We start from the raw sequence: 22782 nt of genomic DNA on the forward strand, positions 1-22782 counted from the left end.
TCCTCGTTCCCTTGCAGCAGGAGGAAGTCACGGCCAATGTGATGCGCCAGCTCCGTATCATCTGGCACTTGTGCCAGGTACCCGAGGTGCTGCAGGGGCTCTGCCTCTGAGGCCACCAGCAACTCCCGCTCCCTGCTGCAGGTACTGCTCTGGCTCCCTGTAAATGGGGAGCTAGTGGAAGGGGAAATGGAGCCCCCTGGCTCTCACAGAAACTCTCTCCCCTCTCTGTGGAGCAGGGTCCTTCCCTCTGCCCCCCAAATTCCTTCAACTGGGGCAGAAGCTCTTTCTTTCACACCCACTCCCTTGCCCCTTTTCCTTGGTCTACCCCCATCGCTTTCCCCCTGCGCCCAGGCAGAGCTCTCCCTGCCCCATATGGTGCAGAAGGGCCGTTGTGTCAGGGCACAGCCCCAGCCCCACTGAAGCTCGGAAAGCTCCACTTTTGAGGAGGTGGGGGTGGGACAGAGGCTCAGGACTAGCTTCACCTCCTGCCCTTTATTCTCCCCTTGGGCCTTCTATAGGGTCTCTGGGTGTGAAAGGAGGAGGAGCCTCCTTCCCAGCTGTCTTCCAGGCCCTGGGATCTGGCACAGCCTCCCAGGCGGGCGCATTCTGTAGCTGTGCCATGTCAGAGAGCAGTGGGGACAGGTCACCTCATCCCATCAAAGCAAGCAACGCTGGCTCTCAAAGAGGCTTAGATGGAAGACCCCACTGCCTCATGGAGGTAAGAGCCATTTACTCCTTGCGGCGTGTGGGTCTCTTGGGGGAGATATGGCATCCTCGATGCACAGCCTGGCTGGGAGCTTCCCCCATCCCTGGCTCCCAGCTCTAGGAAAGAGATGTCTCCATCGTCGTACCACCCTGGTTTTGTTCCTAGGAAGGGGCTTCCCAAAGATGTCCTTGAACCTGGACTCCTCAGCAGTGAGGTTTCTCCAGCCCCCTCACCACATTTGTCAGCCTCTGAATGATGAAGGGCCTGAATGTCAGAGTCACCATACAAAGCAAACTCCAGTTCCAGGCAGTGGGGCCTGTGTTTACTCAACCCCTCTGGAAACCAGGTCTGAAATGGGGAGCAAGGACCCCAGGCCAGTAACAGTAGGAGTGGGCAGAGCAGGCCTGTAACAGGGTGCTTTTCCCTGGGTTGCACAGCCTGGGGCCTAGTCAAGCTGATTATAGATGAGCCATAACTGAGAGGCACCATGTTCCTCCCCCTAAAGAGCCAGACTTCAGTGGTGACACAGCCCAGCTGGAGTATCAACAGGAACGAGAACGAGGTAGTTCAGAGCAGCAAGGAAACTTGAGAAGAGAGGTAGGAAGTGCCCAGGGAAATCTGCAGGAAAGAGAAAGGAGCAGACCTAGCTGTTGGGTACAAGGCCCTGGGCTGCTACCAATGTCAGGGTGGGACTGGGTTCCCCTACTGCGGGGAGTACACACACACGGACAGAGTTACCAAGCCCAGCAAGGGGGCTGCAGGCTGAGCAAGAGCCTCAGCGATGGCAGAAGGACTTCTTTCTGTGGAAAGATCTCTTTGGACTTCTAGTGTGAGACAAGCTAGGCCCCAGAAGGGTGGACTAAAGGTGGTGACCTGGCCGGAGGGCTGAGTTACCAGGCAGAAAAACTGCCATGGTGCTGGAGCGACCATGGATGGGGGACGCTAGCCCAGCGACAGGGCTGTGATGCCATACCTGGCCGTCAGGGGGGCATGTAAAGATGAGTCGATGTGCTTATGATTGGCCTAGTCAGGAGGATCGAATTCTGCCTGTGATCCATGAGGACTGATGGAAGTCTTGGTTGCTGAAGGAAGGTCTGTCCTCCCAAGCGGGTGTATCGAGGGACCGAGCCAGTCACTGGATTTCCCATTTCAGTTCCAGGGACTGGTTAAGCAGCCAAAGCAAAAATGAATACAGTGGAGTCACATCTTACGTGGGGGTTAGGTTCTAAGGTCAGTGCGTAAGAGGAAAATTGTGTATAGTGAAAATTACCATAAAGTACAGTACACACAGTATACACTAGAACAGGGGTTGTCAGGGTTCCTTCCCCACTTTAAACTCTAGGGTACAGATGAGGGGACCTGCACGAAAGATCCGCTAAGCTTATTTCTACCAGCTTAGGTTAAAACTTTCCAAAGGCACAAATTCCTACATTGCCTTAGTATCACTGCCACCACCAAGTGATTTAAAGAAACATTCAGGGAGGGCCACTTGGAGCCCTACCTCCCCCAAAATATCCCCCCAAGCGCCTACACCCTCTTTCCTGGGGAGGCTTGAAAATAATATCCCAATCAATTGGTTACAAAGTGAGCCCATATCAAACCCCCTAGGTCTTAGGACATTGAAAAAATCAATCAGGTTCTTAAAAGAAGTTAATTTAAAAAAAGATAAAATAATCACCTCTGTAAAATCAGGATGGAAGATAACTTTACAAGGTGACAAAAAGATTCAAAACACCGAGGATTTCCCCTCTAGGCAAAACCTTAACGTTACAAAAACAGGGATAAACCTCCCTCTTAGCACAGGGAAAATTCACAAGTAAAACAAAAGATAATCTAATGCATTTCTTTGCTATTACTTACTATTTCTGCAATACTAGATGCTTAGTCCAGATAAGCTTAAGGAGATGTATTTTTCCTGCCCTGGTTCCTTGCTGACTTGAAGAGAACAAAACACAAAGACACAAACAAAAACCTTCTCCCACAGATTTGAAAGTATCTTCTCCCCTTATTGGTTCTTTTGGTCAGGTGCCAACCAGGTTATCTGAGCTTCTTAACCCTTTACAGGTAAAAGAGGAATTAACCCTTTACAGCAGCGGTCCCCAACCTTTTTGGCACCAGGGACCGGTTTTGTAGAAAAAAAAATTTCCGCGGACCTGTGGGATGGTTTTGGGACGATTCAAGTGCATTACATTTATTTTTGTACTTTTATTTCTATTATTATTATAATATATAATGAAATAATTATACAACTGACCATAATGCAGAATTAGTGGGAGCCCTGCCCCCTATCTGACCCCCACCCACTTCCTGCCCCCCCCGACTGCCTGCCCCCCTCAGAATCCCCGACCCATCCTGCTCCTTGTCCCCTCACCATCCCCCAGAGACCCCCACCACCCTGGGACCCCACCCCTGCTCCCTGTCCCCTGTCTGCCCCAACCCCTATCCCCCCGCCGCTGAGTCCTGACAGACCCCCCCGGAACACCCACAATCCAACCCCCCCATTCCCTGCCCCCTGACCACCCCCCCAACCTCCGCCCCCTCTCTGTGCCCTGACTGTCCCCAGGACTCCCTGCCCCTTAGCCAACCCTGCTGGCCCCAGCCTCTTACCCCCGGCTCCCTCCTCACCCGGAGCCTCAGCGCCTCGCCCGACAGCTGCAGCGTGTCTCCAGCGGGGCCTGAGCTCCGTCCCGCTCAGAGCCGCGTGGTGAGGTGGCGGGGCTGGGAGCTCCACGCCGAGCGGAGGCAGCTGAGCTCAGCCCGGAGCTCGCAGCCCCGCCCCCTCACCACGCGGCTCTGAGGGGGTGGGGCTCAGGGGCCCCGCCGGAGACACGCCGCTTGATGTGCTAGGGGTCGGTTCGTGGCCCGGTTCCTAACAGGCCACGGACCAGTACCGGTCCGCGGCCCGGGGGTTGGGGACCCCTGCTTTACAGGGTAAAGAGGGATTTTATGCTACCCTTTGCGGTATGTTTATGACAGGGCTCCTCAACCTATGGAATGCGTGCCAACTGTGGCAAGCAAGCCAATTTTTTTTTTAATGGCAGGTTGCGGGTCCCAGCTGCCACTGAGCCCACTGCCAGCCTGGGGTTCCGTTCACTCAGCCAGCAGCGGGCTGAGTGGGACTGGCAGCTGGGACCCTGGCTGGCAAGGGGCCTGCAGCCAGAACACCAGACCGTCTGGAACCCCAGACCGGCAGCGGGGCTGAGCTGCCCAGCCTGCTGCCGGTCTGGGGTTTCATCCGCTGGGTTCTGCCATCTCAGGTCCCGGCCGTTGGCCCCGCTCAGCCCGCTGCCCGCCGTGGTCCTAGCTGCCGGCCCCTCTCAGCCCACTCATGGCCAGCAGCAGGCTGAGCGGGGCTGGCGGCTGGGACCTCATCCCGCTGCCAGCCGGGGTCCCAGCCACCGGCTCCACTCAGCCTCCTGCCAGGCTGGGTGAATGGAACCCCAGGCTGGCAGTGGGCTGAGCGGAGCCAGCGGCCAGGATCCTGGCTGTCAGGAACTGGTGGACAGAACCCCAGACCGGCAGCAGGCTGAGCAGCTCAGCACACTGCAGGTCTGGGGTCTCGTCTGCCGGCCCCACTCAGCCCACTGCCGGTCTGGGGTTCCGTTCACCCAGGCCGGCAGAAGGCTGAGATAGGTGGGTGGCTGAGACCCCGGCTGGCAAGGGGCCGGCAGCCAGAACCCCAGACCAGCAGTGGGCTGAGTGGGGCCGGTGGCTGGAAACACAGACTGGCAGCTGGCTGAGCCCGATGCTGGTCTGGGGTTCCATCCACCGGCTCCTGCCAGCCAGGGTCCCAGCCGCCGGCCCGCTCAGCCCACTGTTGGCTGAGTGAACGGAACCCCAGGCCGGCAGTGGGCTCAGCGGCGGCCGGGACCCTCAGCCTGCCATTTAAAAAAAAATTGGCTTGCTGGCCACCTTTGGCCGTAGGTTAAGGACCCCTGTTCTAGTGTTTACAGTGTATACTGTGTGTACTGTACTTTATGGTAATTTTCACTATATGCGATTTTCCTCTTACGTGCTGACCTTAGAACCTAAGCCCCATGTAAGATGTGACTTCACTGTAGTGTAAAAAATTTTGGGGGGGCACTGCTTTTTGGCACCCCCAAATCTTGGAGCCGTAGGCGGCCGCCTAGTTCACCTAGTGGTTACACCAGCCCTGGAGGCCTGAGCCCCAAGAAGTTAGAAAGAAAGAAAAAGATGTCCTCTGACACAAACCCACATGAGGCAGGCAATGTGGAGGTGGCAGGGATGGCCATGGACTTTGCAGACCCTTGACCAACACACCCTGTCGGGTGCTGCAGGGAGGTGAAGGATGAAATGGGGTTGGCCCAGAGATGAAGCAGACTGAAGTAGGGACAAACACAAGGGTGGAGCAGTCCATGGTGGGTTCTACAACCCTGATGGAAAAGGTTTTGGCGGATGTAGCGGCAGTAGCAAAAAGGCTACAGAAGAAGCTAAAGGCTTCAGAACAGGCTGCACAAGCAGCTGTTAATGAGAATGAGTGGCTGCAGGAAGAGCATTGGGATACTGCAGAAGAGGAGGATGGCCTCTGAGTTCTGGTGAGTGAGCTGGCAGTGGAGCTGGAGACACTGTGGGTGCAGGCTGTACAAGCGCTCAGCCGGTGACAGCAATGAGATGTCGAGGGATGAAGTTTGGACAGGAATAGAACTTGCCCCTCGTGTGGGCCAGTTTCTAAGGAGGAGCGTATATGTCTGGGTGGCTTGGCCTGTTGGCAATAAAGCCTGGAGCTAGGCCAAATGGATTACAGAGTGAGCTCCACCTGAGGGGAAAGCCAGGGGAAACCACAGCAAAGGTACAGGAGCAGGCCTAGCTGTTCGGTACAGACCTGCTGGTTCTCCCATGGTCTCTAAGGAAGTGGACGTACAAGGCCATAGAAAGGGCTATCAAGGCCAGCAAGGGCAGGCCGAGCCAAAGTCAGGCTGAGGAAAAGCCCCCAAGGGACGGAGGACCTTGTTTCGGTTAAAGACATTTTTGGACTTTTTGTTTGGGATGAGCGTGACCCAGGAAGGAGTGGACTAAAAGACGGTTACCTGGCTGAAGGGCTGAGTTCCCAGGCCAAAAACTGCCAGAGTTCCCTAGCGACTCTCAGTGGGGGTGCTAGCCCAGCAAGAAAGCTGTGAGCCCAGGCCTTGCCAGGAAGGGGCACCTATCGGTGAGTGAACTCTGTTACAAGCCTGCTTCCATTATGGAAACAGCCTGGTATTGGAGAGTGATGGGGATGGCCTATGGGAGAGGATGGCTGGAGTGGTCCTACAGAAGGAGCAGGAGGGTCCAGTGATGAGAGCAGGGAACAGGTGAAATGAGTGAGAGAATGAGGGTGGGGGAAAGCGAGTGACGTAGGGAAGGGGGATGGAGTGAGTGGGAGTGGGGCCTTGGAGAAGGGGTGGGGCGGAGCTGTGGAGCAGGGGGCGGAGCTGTGGGGCAGGGCAGGGGAAGGGGCAAGGGTGTTCGGTTTTCTGCAGTTAGAAAGTTGGGAATCCTACTGCTCTCCCAAGGTAGGGAGTGGGATGGGGAGGTCTCTGTTTTAGCAGAGAAGAGAGAGCTGTGCTTCTCCCCTGAGGCTTACTGCCCCTTGCTCCAGTCCCCATCTGAACCTTTCCTTGAGTTTACATTCATGGGAGTTCACACAGCCTTCCACCCTCTCCTAATCCCCCAGGAGTTTTGCTTTTAGTTTCAGCTCCCAGAAGGGTCCGAGAGAGGAAGGATGGTCTTGTGGGTGAGGCACTGGATGGTGAATCAGGAAATCAGAGTTCTGTCTCAGACACAGACTCCATATTTGACCCAGGGCAAGTCACTTAATCTCTTTGTGCCTCGGTTCCCAATCTGTAAAATGGGGATAATAATCCTTCATAGATTCTAAGGCCAAATGGAACCATCACATCATCTAGTCTGACCTCTTGTGTAACACAGGCCATTAAATTTCACCCAGTTACCTCTGCAGTGAGCCCAATAACTAGTGTCGAGGTGCCAGGGTAAGCTGTACTTTTGACCTCTCTTTCCATGGGCACCATTCCAAGTGGCAGGCCCAGCAGCTGCAGGTCTCTCAGAGTGGAATCCTGTGATTTACCCCACTTTTGGACTGGGTTTCCCAGTTACAGCACCCCTGTTTACCAGCTTGGTTTCTTTAGCAGGCCCAGCTGGGTTTGGCCCTGCTTTAAACTTCCCTATAGAAGCTGGGAACAGTATGAAAATGCTGTGACTCCCAGCAGCTTGTTCAAAACACAGTATTATTAATGTATCCATGGGAACATCACAATCAGAGAGAAAAAGATTTAAAACAACACAGCGCCTGCACACAGGTTGTCTTACTTGGAGCTGAGCATTGGGCACTGCTTTGGAGGACAGGGTCATAATTCAAAATGATCTGGACAAATTGGAGAAATGGTCTGAGGTAAACCAGATGAAGTTTAATAAAGACAAATGCAAAGTGCTCCACTTAGGAAGGAACAATCAGTTTCACACATACAGAATGGGAAGAGACTGTCTAGGAAGGAGTACGGCAGAAAGGGATCTAGGGGTTATAGTGGACCACAAGCTAAATATGAGTCAACAGTGTGATGCTGTTGCAAAAAAAGCAAACGTGATTCTGGGATGCATTAACAGGTGTGTTGTGAGCAAGACACGAGAAGTCATTCTTCCGCTCTACTCTGCGCTGGTCAGGCCTCAGCTGGAGTATTGTGTCCAGTTCTGGGCGCCGCATTTCAAGAAAGATGTGGCGAAACTGGAGAGGGTCCAGAGAAGACCAACAAGAATGATTAAAGGTCTTGAGAACATGCCCTATGAAGGAAGGCTGAAAGAATTGTGTTTGTTTAGTTTGGAAAAGAGAAGACTGAGAGGGGACATGATAGCAGTTTTCAGGTATCTAAAAGGGTGTCATCAGGAGGAGAGAGAAAACTTGTTCACCTTAGCCTCTAAGGATAGAACAAGAAGCAATGGGCTTAAGCTGCAGCAAGGGCGGTTTAGGTTGGACATTAGGAAAAAGTTCCTAACTGTCAGGGTGGTTAAACACTGGAATAAATTGCCCAGAGAGGTTGTGGAATCTCCATCTCTGGAGAGATTTAAGAGTAGGTTAGACAAATGTCTATCAGGGGTGGTCTAGACAGTATTTGGTCCTGCCATGAAGGCAGGGGACTGGACTCGATGACCTCTCATGGTCCCTTCCAGTCCTAGTCTATGAATCTATGAATCTATGAATTTCTCTCAAGCCTTAGGTAGGTCCCACTTGTCCCAGGTACTGTCCTGCTTGTGGGCACTGGGTTACAGTCTGCTCCTCTGCAGACCCTGCCTCCCAGTCCCAGCTTCAGGCTGAAGCTAACTGTCCCCAAGTTCTTTGCTGTAAGGGCTCCCTGCTTGGATTCCCCCCTAGGGTTACTACCCAGCCTGTTGATCGGAGTTTGGTGGGGAGACCTTCCAAGCAATTGATACTTGTATAGACTGGGGTTATCCAAAGCCACTCTCTGCCTTCCTGCAGATCTGCAGTGTTGAATATCCTGCAGATATGTAAATCCACCCAGGACTGAGTGAACTCCTGGCACCCCTGTAGCAGACAGCATGATAGTAATCAAACAGATACAGATACACACCACCTTCATAAAAAATACTGCAGAATGATACCTCCTGTGTTCTTCACATCTTGTGTTGGGCTAAGGGATATCTTCCAGAAAGGCTCCAGTTTTGATCTAAAGACATGTACCAACTCAGAGTAAGAAATCCACCTTTGTGCCAGAAGCTTGCAGTCCAAAAAGCCTGACAAACAAAGGAATCATTATTATTCCCTTTTACGGATGGGGCACTGAGGCAAAGAGAGACTAAGGCCTGGTCTACACTAGAAACTCACATCGGTATAGCTATGACAAATCTACCCACCTGAGAGATGTAGCTATACCGACCTAACCCCTGGTGTTGACAGCGCTAGGTCAATGGACAAATTCTTCTGTCAACCCATGCCTGGTCTACACTAGGAAATGAGGTTGGTATAACTGCGTCACTCAGGGGTGTGAAAAATCGATACCCCTGTGTGATGCAGTTAAACCAACCTAAGCCCTGGTGTAGACAGCACTAGGTTGATGGGAGAATTTTTCCATTGATCTTGCTACCGCCTCTCGGGAGGTGAAGTATCTACGCAGTACCAACGGGAGAACTCCTCCATTCAGAGTAGGTAGCGTCTACTTTACACTGAAGCACTACAGTGGCACAGCTGATGCAGTGCAGCTGCATCACTGTAGCATTTAAAGTGTAGACATACCCTAAGGGCCAGATTTGTAAAGGTATTTACAAAAGGGCACCTGACTCCCATTTAAATAAACAGGAATTAGATGCCTACATACCATTACAAATCTGGACCAAAGCAACTAGTCTGTGGCAGAGCTGGAAAATGAACCTAGATCTCATACCTCCCAGTTCAGTTCCTTACTGTAAATCCAACCCTCCCCTCTTCCACCTTTGTCTGAACCTAATATGGAAGGAAAGGTTCAGACAAGGATTATGTTAAGTGTGTGTGGGGGGCCGGGGGGGACAGTGCAGCTCTCTCCTTCACTCCTCCTTCTCTCCCAGGTTTGCGTAAGCAGTGCTTCCTCCCTGCTCCCCCTCCTCTTTCAAGCTGCTTTAACTCCTGGGTTCAGACTAATCCCTGCAAAAACATCCACATGGCTCTGTGAGCAATATCCCAGTTCCCTCTCTGGAGCCTCTGAGCTGGCAGGAAGCACCAGCGCGTTGGTAGGTCTCTCTTCAGTGCCAAGACAAGGCAGTTTCTGGCCAGCATCCACATTAACAATGTGGCACTGGTGTCACAACTGCACCAGTCCCCTTCTCTTCTGGCAGCTTCATTTGGGACTTTTGCTCTTGAAATGTGTCTCTCATCCCAGATTGCCTTTTTCATCCTGACGCCATGGAGGGGGTGCAGTTGTTTTGTAGTGAGAGCGGATTCCTTTTTGCTGACCTCCCCTAGCTGGTTCCTCTGAAATCTGAGATCCCGATCCAGGGATCCCAGGGGGATTCTCACGAAAAACAGTCCAGCCAGTTGTGCAAACATTCCACACAGCTGGCTGAGGCAGGGAGGGAGGGAGTGGGCGGCAGGAGCCTGGATTTCCAGGCCCTTGTTTTCATTCCCTTATTTTCATGGCAATAACATCCTGTCTGGGTTTGTTGGTTCTGGGCTGCCTCTAGTTCCCACCCTGGGACCCTCAGCCCCTTTACTAGGAGCCTCTTTACTAGGATTTCTGGCCCCTGGGTCCCTCCTGGCCTGATCTGGGAAGGTGAAGCTGAATCAGCGATAACAGGGTCAGTTCTGACAACCATGCTCTTACTTCCCAGAACTGGGCTGCATTGGATCTCGGTGCCCTGGAAGTGGAGGGTCTGGCTGGTGCTGGTCAGCATGTCCTGGCTCAAACAGCTACTGTTGTTACCAAGGACAGAGTTGCACCTTGATTACAGCAAACTTTGGATTCCTGGACATATATACCTAGCTTATAGGCAGAGGGGTGTGCGCTGTGCGTGCAGGAGAGCAGAGCATTGGAATGGAGGAAGATGCAGAACCATAGATTGGGGACCAAGGGAGATACTGCCTGGCTCTGCTCGGCACTGGTGAGGTCTCAGGTGGAGTACTGTGTTCTGGGCACACACTTTAGGAAAGATGTGGATAAATTAGTGAGAGTCCAAGGGAGAGCAATAAAAATGATAAAAGGTTTAGAAAACCTGAGCTATGAGGAAAAGTTAAAAAAAAATGGGCATGTTTAGTTTTGAGAAAAGAAGAGGACCCAATTGTGTTAAGGGCTGTTATAAAGAGGATGATGATCAATTGTTTTCCATGTCCACTGAAGGCAGGACAAGAAGTAATGGACGTAATCTGCAGATTTAGGTTAGATAGTAGGAAAACTTTCCAACTATACAGGTAGTTAAGCTCTCGAATTGGCTTCCAAAGGTGGTTGTGGAATCCCCGTCCTTGGAAGTTTTTAAAATCATGTTGGAAAAACATCCATTAGAGATGGTCTAGGCTTATTTGATCCTGTCTGAGTGCAGGAGGCTGGATTTGATGACCTCTTGAGGTCCCTTCTAGCCCTACATTTCTGTGATTCTATGATAATGGTTTAGGGACTGAAATCTAGGACACAAGAAACTGAACTAAAAAGGGGATGAAAGCCTTTGCTTTTCATCTGCAATTTCTGCTAGTCTCATGATGTATGTGTGTCAGGTTACCACACAGTCTGTGCTGTGGGGAAGTCACCTGGTGATGGTATGGGGGTCACTGCAATGCTCAGGCCCCTATGTGCTGTCAGCAGATTGTGACTAAGGCTAGGTAGCCTGGGTGTGGCACACAGCTCCAGTCATGCCCTCACTAAATGTAGGAACAGTGTTGCGACCTGCTCCTATGATGGGTTATAGGTGTAGGGCAGATGGGGTGGAACTAGACACTTACCACAGTCATTGAGGCTGTGGGGGAGGGGAGAGAGAACGAGAAGGCTTCAGGGCATGAAGCAGAAAGGTGGATTTGAGTGTGTTGGTGGAGAAATAATTGGAAGCATCAAGGCAGGGCCGGGCCGCAGTGAACTGGACAAATGAGGTTCTGTGCAGTGTTAGCGGAAGGATAAAATCCAAAACAAGGGCCTGATTCCCCAGCTGCTGCAGATTGGCAATAGGCTCAGTGGGAGCTGCTCCTGGGTAGTGCCTGAAGAAGTAGGGCCAGATTTTCAAAGGTATTTAGGAGTCTAAAGATCCAGAAAGGCAGGCACCTCATGGCATTCTCAGAAGGGCCTACGCAGGGTCAATGCCCAGCTCCCACTGATCTCAGTGGAACTTGGGCATCTAACCTGCCTAGGCGAAAATCCCATTAGGTGCCCGCCTGCCTATCTGCATCTTTAGACTCCTAAATACTTTTGAAAATCTGGCCCTTGGGCTCAAAAAAAGCATCAATAATGTTAGTGAGTCGGGCACCTGTTGGGCCCCTTCTGGGATACTGTGTGTGTAGCTGGGCACATGGGACAAGCACATATTGCGGGGTCTACAGTGGTGTAGCTATGGAGCCGCAGCAATGCCGGCATAACCCTATAGCAGAGCCACATCCTACAGCGACAGAAGGGGTTTTTCCATTGCTGCCTCCTCCAAGTGATGGTAGCTAGGTCGAGGGCAGGGGTGGCTCCAGGCACCCATGTGCCAAGCGCGTGCTTGGGGTGGCAAGCCGTGGGGGGCGGCCTGCCGGTCGCTGTGAGGGTGGCAATCAGGCTGCCTTTGGCGACATGCCTGCAGGAGGTCCGACGGTCCTGCGGCTTCGGTGGCAGTTCGGCGGCAGGTACGCCGAAGGCATGGGGCTGGCGGACCTCCCGCAGGCATGCCGCCAAATCCGCGTTACCAGTGGACCTCCAGCAGGCATGCCGCCAAAAGCTGCCTGACTGCCGTGCTTGGGGCAACAAAATACATAGAGCCGCCCCTGGTCGAGGGAAGCATTGTTCCATCGACCGAGCTGTGTTTACCCCGAGGGTTAGGTCAGCATAGCTATGGCACTCAGGGATATGGATTTTTCATGCCCCATAGCACTGTAGCTGGGCGAATTACATTTTAACTGTAGACCAGGCCTCAGATCCCCTAGTGACGGGCGCATTAGAAATACAGAGCTTGATGGGGGGAGATGATTAAATGTAGCAGATGGCAGCAAGGGTGTTAATGGGTTTAAGAAATCAATTGGAAAAGATTAGAGATTTGGGTTTCGTCCCATTGAGAAAGAGGAACAGGACGTGAGGGTGTCCGATGGAAGCTTTCGGCATTCTGGGAAGGATCAATGTTGCTGGAAAGATGGCTCTGAGTGGTGAGAGGAGACAAGGGGATTTGCAGAACTCTCTCCCACTAAGAGGAATGAGCCTATGGAACAAGTTACTGAGAGAGGCAGTGCTGGGAGCCAAGAGTAACTGAGATCAGCAGAGACCTGGGGTTGATTGAAGAGGAGGAGGGGTGTGTGTGTGTGACGGGTAAGTAGGAAGGTGGGGTATGAAGATAAGGTGGTTGGGTGGGAGTGTGAGATACTACAATGGGGCCCTCTGAGGGGGGATGGTATTGAACACTTGTTTTTTATTGAACTTTTTTCCACGTTGGCAACTTTTCTTGTGTACCTAGAAGCTGCCCAGAAATGTTCTGTCCAAGTTATTTTTCAATGAAGAATGAGGAGGAGAGGAAAACATACCTCACCTGTGGCCTGAAACCCAGGACTGTCTGCATGAGCCCTGTTGATCTTTGCTCTCTGCTGTACATTCCTTGCTGTTCCCCCACCCTCACGCTCCAGCTTAGGGCCAAGCATTTATCCTATTGCCTCTCTCCCGAGCTGCCCATCCTAGGAAGCTGGGGGACACCGTGACAGCACCAGCGGCTGTGTGGAGGCAGAACACCCAGCGAGGTGTTCCCAAACCTGTTCTTTTCTAATGCTCCTTCCCCCCCTCAAGTGTCTTTCTTCTTGTCTTTGCCAGTTTCCTAGAAGCATTGTCCCTTCCAAGTCCCAGGATCCTTCATTCTGACAGCCAGCCCCTGGGAGTTAATTATTACATGGAGTTGTAAGTTTAAGGGCTGCCTGGCTGAGCTGAAGACACTTTCCCCTCCTCCCAGCTGCTGCTTGGAGGTAGCAAAGGTTAGAACCACTGTGGCCCATGCTGTTGCTGCTAGGCGGGGGAGACAGGCAGTGCAGAGCTCTGGGGCTTCCGGGCCACTGCTGACGATGCCCGTAGTGATGCCCTGCTGCCTGTTCACAGACCTTGGCCTGAATGGATCCTGAACATGCAGCAGCACGGGGCAGCCCACTGAGCAACACCCTCTCTCCTCCCGTGTGGGTGACATGGACTCCTGTGAGGGGCGTTGCCACGTGATCGCCCCCCCTCGCCCACCGCACGCCGTCGCCAGCTGCAGTTGGCAATGGACGCAGGGACCACTGTGTACAGTCCGTCTGCCTTCGGCTACCCATCCAGGAGTGAGACAGGGGCCGGAGCTGCTGAGACCTGGAGAGCTGGTTCCCTCCCATCCGAATGCCCTGTGTGTGAGCCACGGGGCCAAGAGGAGCCCACGGTGGTGGAGAGGTAGGCAGCAACGTGAGGGGAGAAAGAGTTCGACAGGTCTGAGGGAGGGGGTGGAGCTGACAGTGGCTAGGTGCCTTGCCTGAGGGTGGGCTGAAAGGGCATTCGAGGGGGGCTGATGGTGGGCATAGGCTATGGGGGGCGGGGGCAGAGTATGGGGGAGATAACAAAGGACAGCCCATGCATTAATAGTCTGCCTCTTTTCACCTGTAGTATTTTCCCATAGTCCAGTTGATCCAGATCCCATTGTCCCTCCTCTATTACACCATACACAAGTTTGGGGAGGTCTTCAGCTCATGTCCTAATGTGGGGCATGCTGGGGGATACTTCATGCTCTTCTTCCTTGCTGTTCTAGAGGCCTCCTAAAGGAATGGGCTGGGCTGGGCTACCCTTGGTGATATTCTATGGGGCTGGTCTGACCGTCTTGCTATCCCATCACACCTTTGGAGCCAGAGTTTCTCCCCTGATCCGTATGCAACTCCCTGGAGACCCACTTCTAGTACTGAGCTAATTTGCTAGAACTGCTGTTAGACTCATCTTTTATTTAATTTGGTGAATTGCAGGCCACATTCTAGATTAGTCCTCAGCAAATACCATAGCTTTTTTCTTAGCTGCTGGACTGTGGGACTGATTCTCCTATGGTCCTTTTGTGCTGCTTTGTGGGTGGAAAGGCTGGGAGAAACAGCCCCTAGGGAGTATCCCCTGTGTAAGGGGACTCTTCTATTGGTGCAGAACTGTGAGGGGTCCCAAGGGCATGCTGGGGTGAGATAGGACAGGAACTAAGAGTAGGTAAAACAGTGGGAGGAAAGAGGTGGCCAAAATGTGCTATGCTTGGGAAGGGAAGGGGAGGTCTGAACACATCACTGTCTAGCTGTTCTGTTTCCTATGGCCTGTAGGGGACCATGGGAGACAGAATGTAAATTAGAGCAGCCTTGTGGCTGCTCTGATTGACACCAGGGGCTGCACCGGTCCTGCAGGGAGCACAAAGGTACTTTCCCCTCTACCTTCCTTGTTAATGTACTGAGCACAATGATGGACTACCTGATAACTGGAGCCATGGTCTCCAGCAGAGGCCCAGGCTCATCAACAGCAGTGCATTCCACTGGAGCTCTCAGGAGGTAGGTGTGCATTTGGGACTCTCCCTCTCCTAGGGAGACCTGTCCTCAGGGCCGCCCAGAGGGGCGGAGGGCAAATGGGGCAATTTGCCCCAGGCCCCACAAGTGCCCTGCGAGCCCTGGCCTGGCGGCGGTCTGGGTCTTCGGCAGCATTTCGGCAGCAGGGGGCCCTTCAGTGCTGCCGAATACGCGGAGCGAGTGAAGGGCCCTCCGCCACTGAAATGCTGCCGAAGACCCGGACAGCCGCAGGGTGAGTACAAGCGCCGCAGCTTCCCTGCTTTGCCCCAGGCCCCCTGAATCCTCTGGGTGGCCTTGCCTGTGCTTGAAATACGAATACAAGCATCACATTTTCTGCACCACTTTTCCACCTCTTACCGGCATCATGCTCAATAACAATTCTTACTTAGCTCAGCAAAGGTTTTTGTAACCCCAGAATGTGCAGAGGTTTTAAAGTCGTGGCATAATTTTATCAGTGTTTCTGACCCATCCAGTTGATACTGGTACTCAGCTGTCACTGGCTGTTTTTCTCCATTCCCTGTACATTATTGCATCTTTAAATTCCACACTTCCCACTGTGATCAGAAAGCTGTTTCAGCAGGAGGTGGAGGGGATACCAGCTGGAGTGATGTGTTCTTGTGGCGGGGGGAAGGGGCGAGGTTGCCATTGCTGGTGCCAGTTTAAATTCCCAGCCATATGCTATTTGAATCTCTAGGCCCCTTCACCAGCAGTGGGGTCCACTCTTGCAAAACTGCTTCCATGGCAGAACAGGAATCATTTGAACTTCTGCAGATCTTGGCTATAGGAGAAGGCACTGTTCTTTTATTAGTCCCAGTAATGGCAACCCCAAACACTCAGACATCACAAGCCAGGATAACCAAAATCAGGACCCTGGTTTAAAAACACTCTTTTAAAAAAGATAAACTGGGGGGGGGGGGGGCGTCCTACTTGTCTTCTGAGCATTTACAGTGCACTCACTTTTCTCTTTCAAGATTTTTTTCTGTATCAGGGCTAGGAACTTACTCATTCTATAAATGAGAGCCAAGAGTCTCATGCAAATCTCTTGATTCCAGCAGCTGGAGCTTTAGGAAAAACACCAAATATTGCAAGACTCATGATAAAATTGCAGGAGTTGGCAACATTGCACTTCTTCCCCATGGCAGTCAATGCCCTGTTCCCCAGCTTAGGAAAGATCTGTTTCTCTAGAGCTAACTAACCTATCTTGGGTGTTTGAGTGAGGATGGAGTTGTGGTTAAGGCATTATACTGGGACTCAGGAGATCTGGATTAAGTGACTGGGTCAGCCACAGACCCTGTGTGACCTCGGACAAATCACTTATTCCGGCTGTGCCTCAGTTTTCCATCTGTAAAATGAGGATGATAGCTCTGCCTGTGTGTCTTGTCTATTCAAATTGCAAGCTTTTTGTAGTAGGGCTTGCCTTTTGCTATGTGTTTGCACAGTGCATAGCACGAGAAGGCCCTGAAGTTGGTTGTAATACACATAATAATGTGTATATATACAGTAATGATGCTTGTAGTACCTAGGCAATAACATAATTTAAACAAAAATTAACTCGTCTTCCAGACTTTAAATACAAATGCTGGCTTCACAGGCGTGCTTGAGCCGAACCACTTATAGTGGCATGAACATAAACCCTGATTCCCTCTTCACCTTGCCATGTCATGGGGTACATGGTAATTCTGCCTAAGGAAGGACCGCAGGAACAGGCCTTCAGGCAAGCAGAAGTGTTTCAGTCCTTGCTGGGATGGGAGGGTAGCACTCAATGCAACAATAGTAGGAAATTTGATCAAGGACATGAATCAAGTGCCTACTGCTTACAACAGTGCCAGTATCACCTACTGATCTGTGTGTTACACCTCCCTCCCTCCCTGAGTGATCTACAGAACATAACCACCAGCCACTGGGAGGAAGGATAACCTAATGGTTGGAGCATTATCCTGGGCTGGGAGAGCTGGAATCATTTCCGGCTCTGCCACAGACATCCTATATGAGCTTGGGCAAGTCACATAGTCTTTCTGGGGATCTCTATGTGGCATCTCCCCCGCACAAAAACCACCCCCAAACCTGTGGCAGTGTGTCTCAGAAACTGGGTCTGCAGACTTGAGCTCACAAAGCTTGCACAAGGGTGCTAAAAACAACTGTGTAGAGCAGGGGTGGCCAGCCTGTGGCTCTGGAGCCACATGCAGCTCTTCAGAAGTTAATATGCGGCTCCTTGTATAGGCACTGACTCCGGGGCTGGAGCTACAGGTGCCAACACAATGTGCCAAGGGTTGCTCACTGATCAACCCTTGGCTCTGCCGCAAGCCCTGCCCCCACTCCACCTCTTCCTGTGCCCTCCCGAGCCTGCCGTGCCTTCGCTCCTCCCCCACCCCAGCCTCCTGCACCCCATGAAATAGCTGATCATGAGGGGAGAGAGGTGGAGGCACTGATCGGTGGGGCTGCCGGTGGGAGCTGATGCGGGGATGCTGACGTATTACTGTGGCTCTTTGGCAATGTACATTGATAAATTCTGGCTCCTTCTCATGATCAGGTTAGCCACCCCGGTGTAGACGCTTGGGCTTGGACTCTGAGGCCCAGGTGGGGAGAGGTGGGTTTCGGAGCCTGAGCTCCAGCCCAAGCTGAAACAGCCACACAGCTGTTTTTAGCTCCATAGTGTGAGCCCAAGTCTGTAGACCTGGGCTCTGAAAGTCTCAACTGCTGTTTTGTTTTGCCTTGTAGACATACCCACTGTACTTCAGTTCCCCATCTGTATGATGGTGATAATAACATAACACTGCACTAGCTCACAGTGGTGTTGTGAGGATAAATACATTAAAGACGGTGAGGGTAAGATGCACATTTGCTACGGTGATGGGGGTCATATAAATACCACAGCCAGACAGAGAGACCGCCCATTTGCCCTGCTAATAGTCCTTTTGCTCAAGCATTTGCTCACGCTCTTAGTGCTGAAGGACCCTGAGTTCAAAGTCTGTTGGCCTGTAAGGGGAATCAGCTACACCACAGGGCTTTGACTGTCCATCCAGAGCAGATAAGCTCTTGATTTTTAAAGTTTCCTCTTAAAGACACTAAACTCCATGGAATTCAGCTCAGGGAGGAGGAGCTGGGCCATGTCTCTAGGTCTGGAAAGTGTAGATGGTGTAGACTAGTTTCCTGGGCCACTAAACTGTCCAATTGGGCCCTTGCAATGGGTGTGGAGAAACCTGAGATATTAAGAAATATAGTAACTCTATAATGTAATTATCACCCTGCAGTTAGTTATGGGCCTGACTCTGCAGATTCTTTCCTTGCATAATACACAGAGGTCAATGAAGGTGTCATGCATGGATTAGCTACAGAATTGAGTCCCAAACTGGGGGTGGAGGGGAGGGAAAGACCCACACAATTCTGCTTTAATGCCTGCTATTTGCATTTGCCACTGTCTCCCAACAGGGACCTTTGAACAAAGCATCAACATTATAGTCAGTCTTATGGTTTATCCCAGAGCACGCAGATGAAGCCAGGGGTGCTGGAGCAATTTGTATAGTGGGGGTGCTGAGAGCCATTGAACCAAACTGTAAATGCTGTGTAGGACAGGAAACCACTTCAAGCCAGGGGGTGCGGCAGCACCCCCAGCACCAGCACCTCTGAATGAAGTCAAAAATGTCAGCCAGGCCTCCCCATTGATCTTCCTCATTGGCATCCTTCTCTCCAGGGAACCCGCCCCGAGGAAACAATCTGCGCTGTCAGCGTTTGTGCTGGGTGCAAGGCAGGGAGAGCGGAAACCCTGCCTGCTGAATTTTCAAGCCAGCCCATACAATTGGGGAACAGCGATCTTCTCCGCGGGCAGATCTCAGTCTCCAGGCACGACTGTTGCAGTGATTTTTGAGTCTGGGGGTCTCTGCGATGGAGTGGGGGGGGAGGGGGCGGGGAGGCTGCGTTCCATGCACCGCCAATGTCTGTGCAGGGGAGTTGCAGGATGCCCGGCGCGTGGATGACAGGCGAGCCTGGGGAGAGCTCCGGGCTCGGTGCTGAATTAGCAGTCACATGAGGCTCGGGGAGGGGGACGTGCATGCTGCAATTGGAGCCGCCCAGAGGTCATGTGACCTCCATCCCCCCCACCCCCCTCCGGCGGCGGAGCCAGGCTGGAGCGGCGGCGCGCGGCGGGCCGGGGTTCCCGGGATTGCCGCAGCGCTCGGCTGCAGCGCGGGGCCGGGGAGGCGCCGCTGGCCCCCAGCCCGGCGTGGGGATGGCTGCAGCAGCGCGCCCGGCGTGAGGGGCCGCGGGCAGGGCGGGGGCCGGAGCCAGCATGTGGAGCGGGTAGGTCTGGAGCCGGCTTCCCCCCTCCCCGCCTTAAAAAACTTCCCTGCGCCCTGGCTCCCTCTTTCTCCGGAGGGGAGCGGGGGGACCGGCTTGTCCCCTGTAGCCGCAATGGGACCCGCACCTGGGGTGCCTCTCCCTGAGCCTGTTTTGGCCGCCTGGTCCCCCTCCTCCAGCCGGTCTCTCTGTGGCGTGCACCCCTGGGTGCTCCTGGTCCCTGCTCATCGGTGCTGGATCTAAGGGTGCTGGAGGTGCTGCCGCACCCCCTGGCTGGTAGTGGTTTCTATCATATGCAGGGTTTACAGTTTGTTCAATGGCTTTCAGCACCCCCAGTACACAAATTGTTCCAGCGCCTCAGCCCTGGGCGCTCTGCTGTGGGGGCCCCAGGCTGGGGGTAGGATGACCAGATGTCCCGATTTTATAGAGGCAGTCCTGATATTTGGGGCTTTTTCTTACATAGATGCCTATTACCCCCCACCCCGTCCCGATTTTTCACACTTGCTATCTGGTCACCCTAGCTGGGGGTGTGGAGCACTCAGCGGTCACCTTTCCTTCCTAGCCGGGTGGGAAGGAGTGAAACTTGCAGACGGTCTGAAAAGGAGGAGCGGAAAGTCTCTGAGGAAGGAGCCAATGGCCCCAGGCAGGTGCTGGGGGAAATATACCCTGATGGGGTTGTTGGGTACCTGGCTCTGGGTCACTAGCGCTGGTCCTTTGGCTCTGAGTTCGGATGTTGGTGCTGAGAATGCTCAGGGTCTGTTCCGGAGCAGCTGGTTATGGCTCCATTAGTGCTTGAATGGGAACTCTGTGGGGTTGTGTGATCCCTTCTGGGATCCTTTTGGGAAGGAAGGAGGCTTCTTACTCCCCCAACTTCTTGTCCCAGGGATCCGCTTTCCTGTGTTATCTATCCCATCCCCTGTCTGTGTGCCTGTGCAAAGAAGGATGGATGGATGGATGGATGGCAGAGACCTTTGGTTGTGTGGGAAGGGTGTCTATTTTCCCTGGAGTCTGTAAAGGTTTAGATCTGCTCAGACCCAAAGTAGGGAGCATGTTAGAACAGCAGAGGTGGGAGCAGGGAGTGACCTGACCTTAGTTTCTGCAGCGTTCATAAAGTTTCTAGAACCTCAGATCCAGGAGGCTGCATTCTCCTGAGGTCACTGATACCTTCGACTGTGCCCCCGGCCCCAAGGAGCAGCCAGCGTGTCAAAATGAGGTGTGCAGGCAGCATGGCGAGAGAGATGCCATCTGTAGTTTCTTCTTCTTCCACGTGGAAACCGTGTTTATTTGCTTGAGATTATTTTCTCCCTCAGAAACTGCTCTTTAGCTGCACAGTGATGTGGCTGTGTGAAAGGCTGGGAAAGGGGTAAGGCAGAATCCACGAAGCAGGGGAAAGCTACCAGCGTGAACAGAAGAACATGAGGGAGAAGAGAGATGAGAAACTGATGGGCTGCAGGAATAAAGAGAACCGGGGGGGGGGGAGTGCTAAAGGGCAGAGAGACGGGGTTAATGCTGAACGGCTCAGAGAGAGTTAATGGTGAAGAGAAAAGGAGATGAGTTGATGGGGAGAAAAATCATCACTGGAATTTTGGGTCCGATTCTAGATCCTGCTGAAGTCACTGTCAGCATTTCCGCTGACTCCCATGGGAGCAGGATTGGGCACCTAACAAGGAAATAGTTTCCTAATATGAAAACTGCCCCTGGTTTGGTTTGGTTTTTGTTTTTTAAAGTGTGATCTACAGACATTGCATTGTTCGTCTCATGGCCTCTGGGCAAGTGAATGTGGTGCATGTATGTGTGTGTTACATTTGCCCCGGAAAGAGTAAAATATGGGGGAATTTACAGCCTCCAAGCAACTAAAACTGCACCCTCACTAATAGTGGCATCCGCAGGAACAGCTCTAGTTCAGGTTGCACAGGCATTTCCAATCTAACCACTGGTTTTGAGTTTCTAATAACTCTCACCACGTGGGCTGAATTTTTCAAGGTCTGATCTCTTCTGAAGTGTGCGTGTGTGTGTGTGATACAGAATCTGAATAAGGCATGAACCACAATAACGTGCCAATAGAGTATATTTATGTGTAGTATCTTGCATAGAGAAATACTGGATGCTACTTAATTAACAGCATATACAAGAACACCCCAGCCTGCTTCCTGGCTGTTTTCTACCTATAAAGCAAATATGAGACAGATGAACAGCATGCTACAGTATAGTAGGCAGGTAGCACCTATTGTGGCAGGGCATAAACCTTTCAGAGGTATGTTAGTGAGTGCCTGTGCAAGTCAGGTGAGGCAGGTGTGTGTCTGAGGATGTACATGGAGACTGGTTGGCTGCACAATGCTAAATCAGTATGGGCAACACTCTGTTTTCGAATCTGTGCAGTGAATCCTGCCTCCTGCTGTCTCTGCATGTGTGGATTTCAGGCTGATCTGTGGCAGGAGATCAGAATAGAAGAGCCAGGATCCCCTTGTGAACTCAAATGCAGAGTTTAGCCAGAGAGACGCGCAGGCAGTTCGTACAGGAAATAACTGTCAGATCAACTCCACAGGAAACGAGTGGGGCCTGCTGAAAAAAGTGTGGATCCTGCACATTTTTCTCTTTTTTTTTCCCCTACAGAATCCAACTAAAAAAAAGTTTCTAGCTAGTATTTCCTATTGTGAAGAGCCTTCGAAATACCCCCCCCCCCATCATCCTGCAGAGCACAGGCTCCAGCCAGTCTGGCAATAGCAACAGCAAAAGGAGAGAACCTCCATCACCCTCTCAGTCTCAGTGAAATGTTGGTTTCAGAGCCCCATCAGGGCAATCTAGATAAAGGCTTGACTGCCTAGTCGCCTGGGTACTTCACGATCCTGTCTACACCGTAGCCACGGCTGTGCTGGGGGACTGGTTACCTCAGGGTAGTCCCATGACATGGGGAGCGTACTGATCTTTCTTGCAGTGTAGCCAGGGTCAAACTGAGTTAGGGGATTGCAGGGTTCCTCAGCAATGTAGTTATAGTGTAGGCAGGACTAAAAATGTCCATCATGACGCTGGTTTGTTCATTCCCTGCTTTGCAGGCTAGGCAGGGAGGGGTTCTCCCAATCCCTACTCATCGTTGGCCCATGGGCAATGTGGCACCTGCTCTCAGAGGAGAGACTCATGTTTCCTTCATTTAACTCCTGTCCAGCTTGCTTGTAGGGGAGCTGGGGTGCTGACTGGTCACAAGGTTTGCCCCCATTCCTGGATAATCAGCCCTGTGCTGTCCAGACTAACAGGCCTGGGGCTGGATGCTAGAGCCTAGAGCTCTGCACCCTGGCATTGCATCACTGGAATTGGTGCTTGGGAGTCGTCTGTAGGTATAAAGTGCAAGGGAGGCAGCGTGGCTTAGCAGTTAGAACTCAGGATTGGGAATCACAGGACCTGGGTTCTTATCCTCCTGTGATACCCTCTGACACAAAGCATGACATGGCCGCTAGATGTGATAATGCAAATGGGCTCTGGTACTCTGGGTGCCTTGTGTCCTAGTCCTCGCTGAGTCACTGTGTGACTTGGAGGAAGCCCGTTACCCTCTCTATGGGTAGTCTCCCTGTCTACACAATGGGGGCTATAA

The 22782-nt window shown here is 52.4% G+C and overlaps 1 protein-coding gene across 6 annotated transcripts in view; it reads left to right on the forward strand.

The window, feature by feature from the left end:
* Positions 1-609: 609 nt before the first annotated feature.
* Positions 610-22782, forward strand: part of RAB3IL1 (RAB3A interacting protein like 1) — a 45432-nt gene continuing 23259 nt past the window's right edge. Inside the window, exon 1 of one of the 6 annotated variants that reach the window (XM_045013768.1) lies at positions 610-718. In XM_045013768.1, coding sequence (XP_044869703.1) covers positions 693-718 — 26 coding nt within the window. In that variant the 5' untranslated portion in view covers positions 610-692. Of the gene's footprint in view, positions 719-13190; positions 13774-18995; positions 19200-22782 lie in introns of those variants that run through there. The other 5 variants (XM_045013766.1, XM_045013765.1, XM_045013769.1 and 2 more) reach the window with 5 other exon arrangements.

Source organism: Mauremys mutica, chromosome 4, assembly GCF_020497125.1.
Source record: "Mauremys mutica isolate MM-2020 ecotype Southern chromosome 4, ASM2049712v1, whole genome shotgun sequence".
Lineage (NCBI taxonomy): Eukaryota > Metazoa > Chordata > Testudines > Geoemydidae > Mauremys > Mauremys mutica.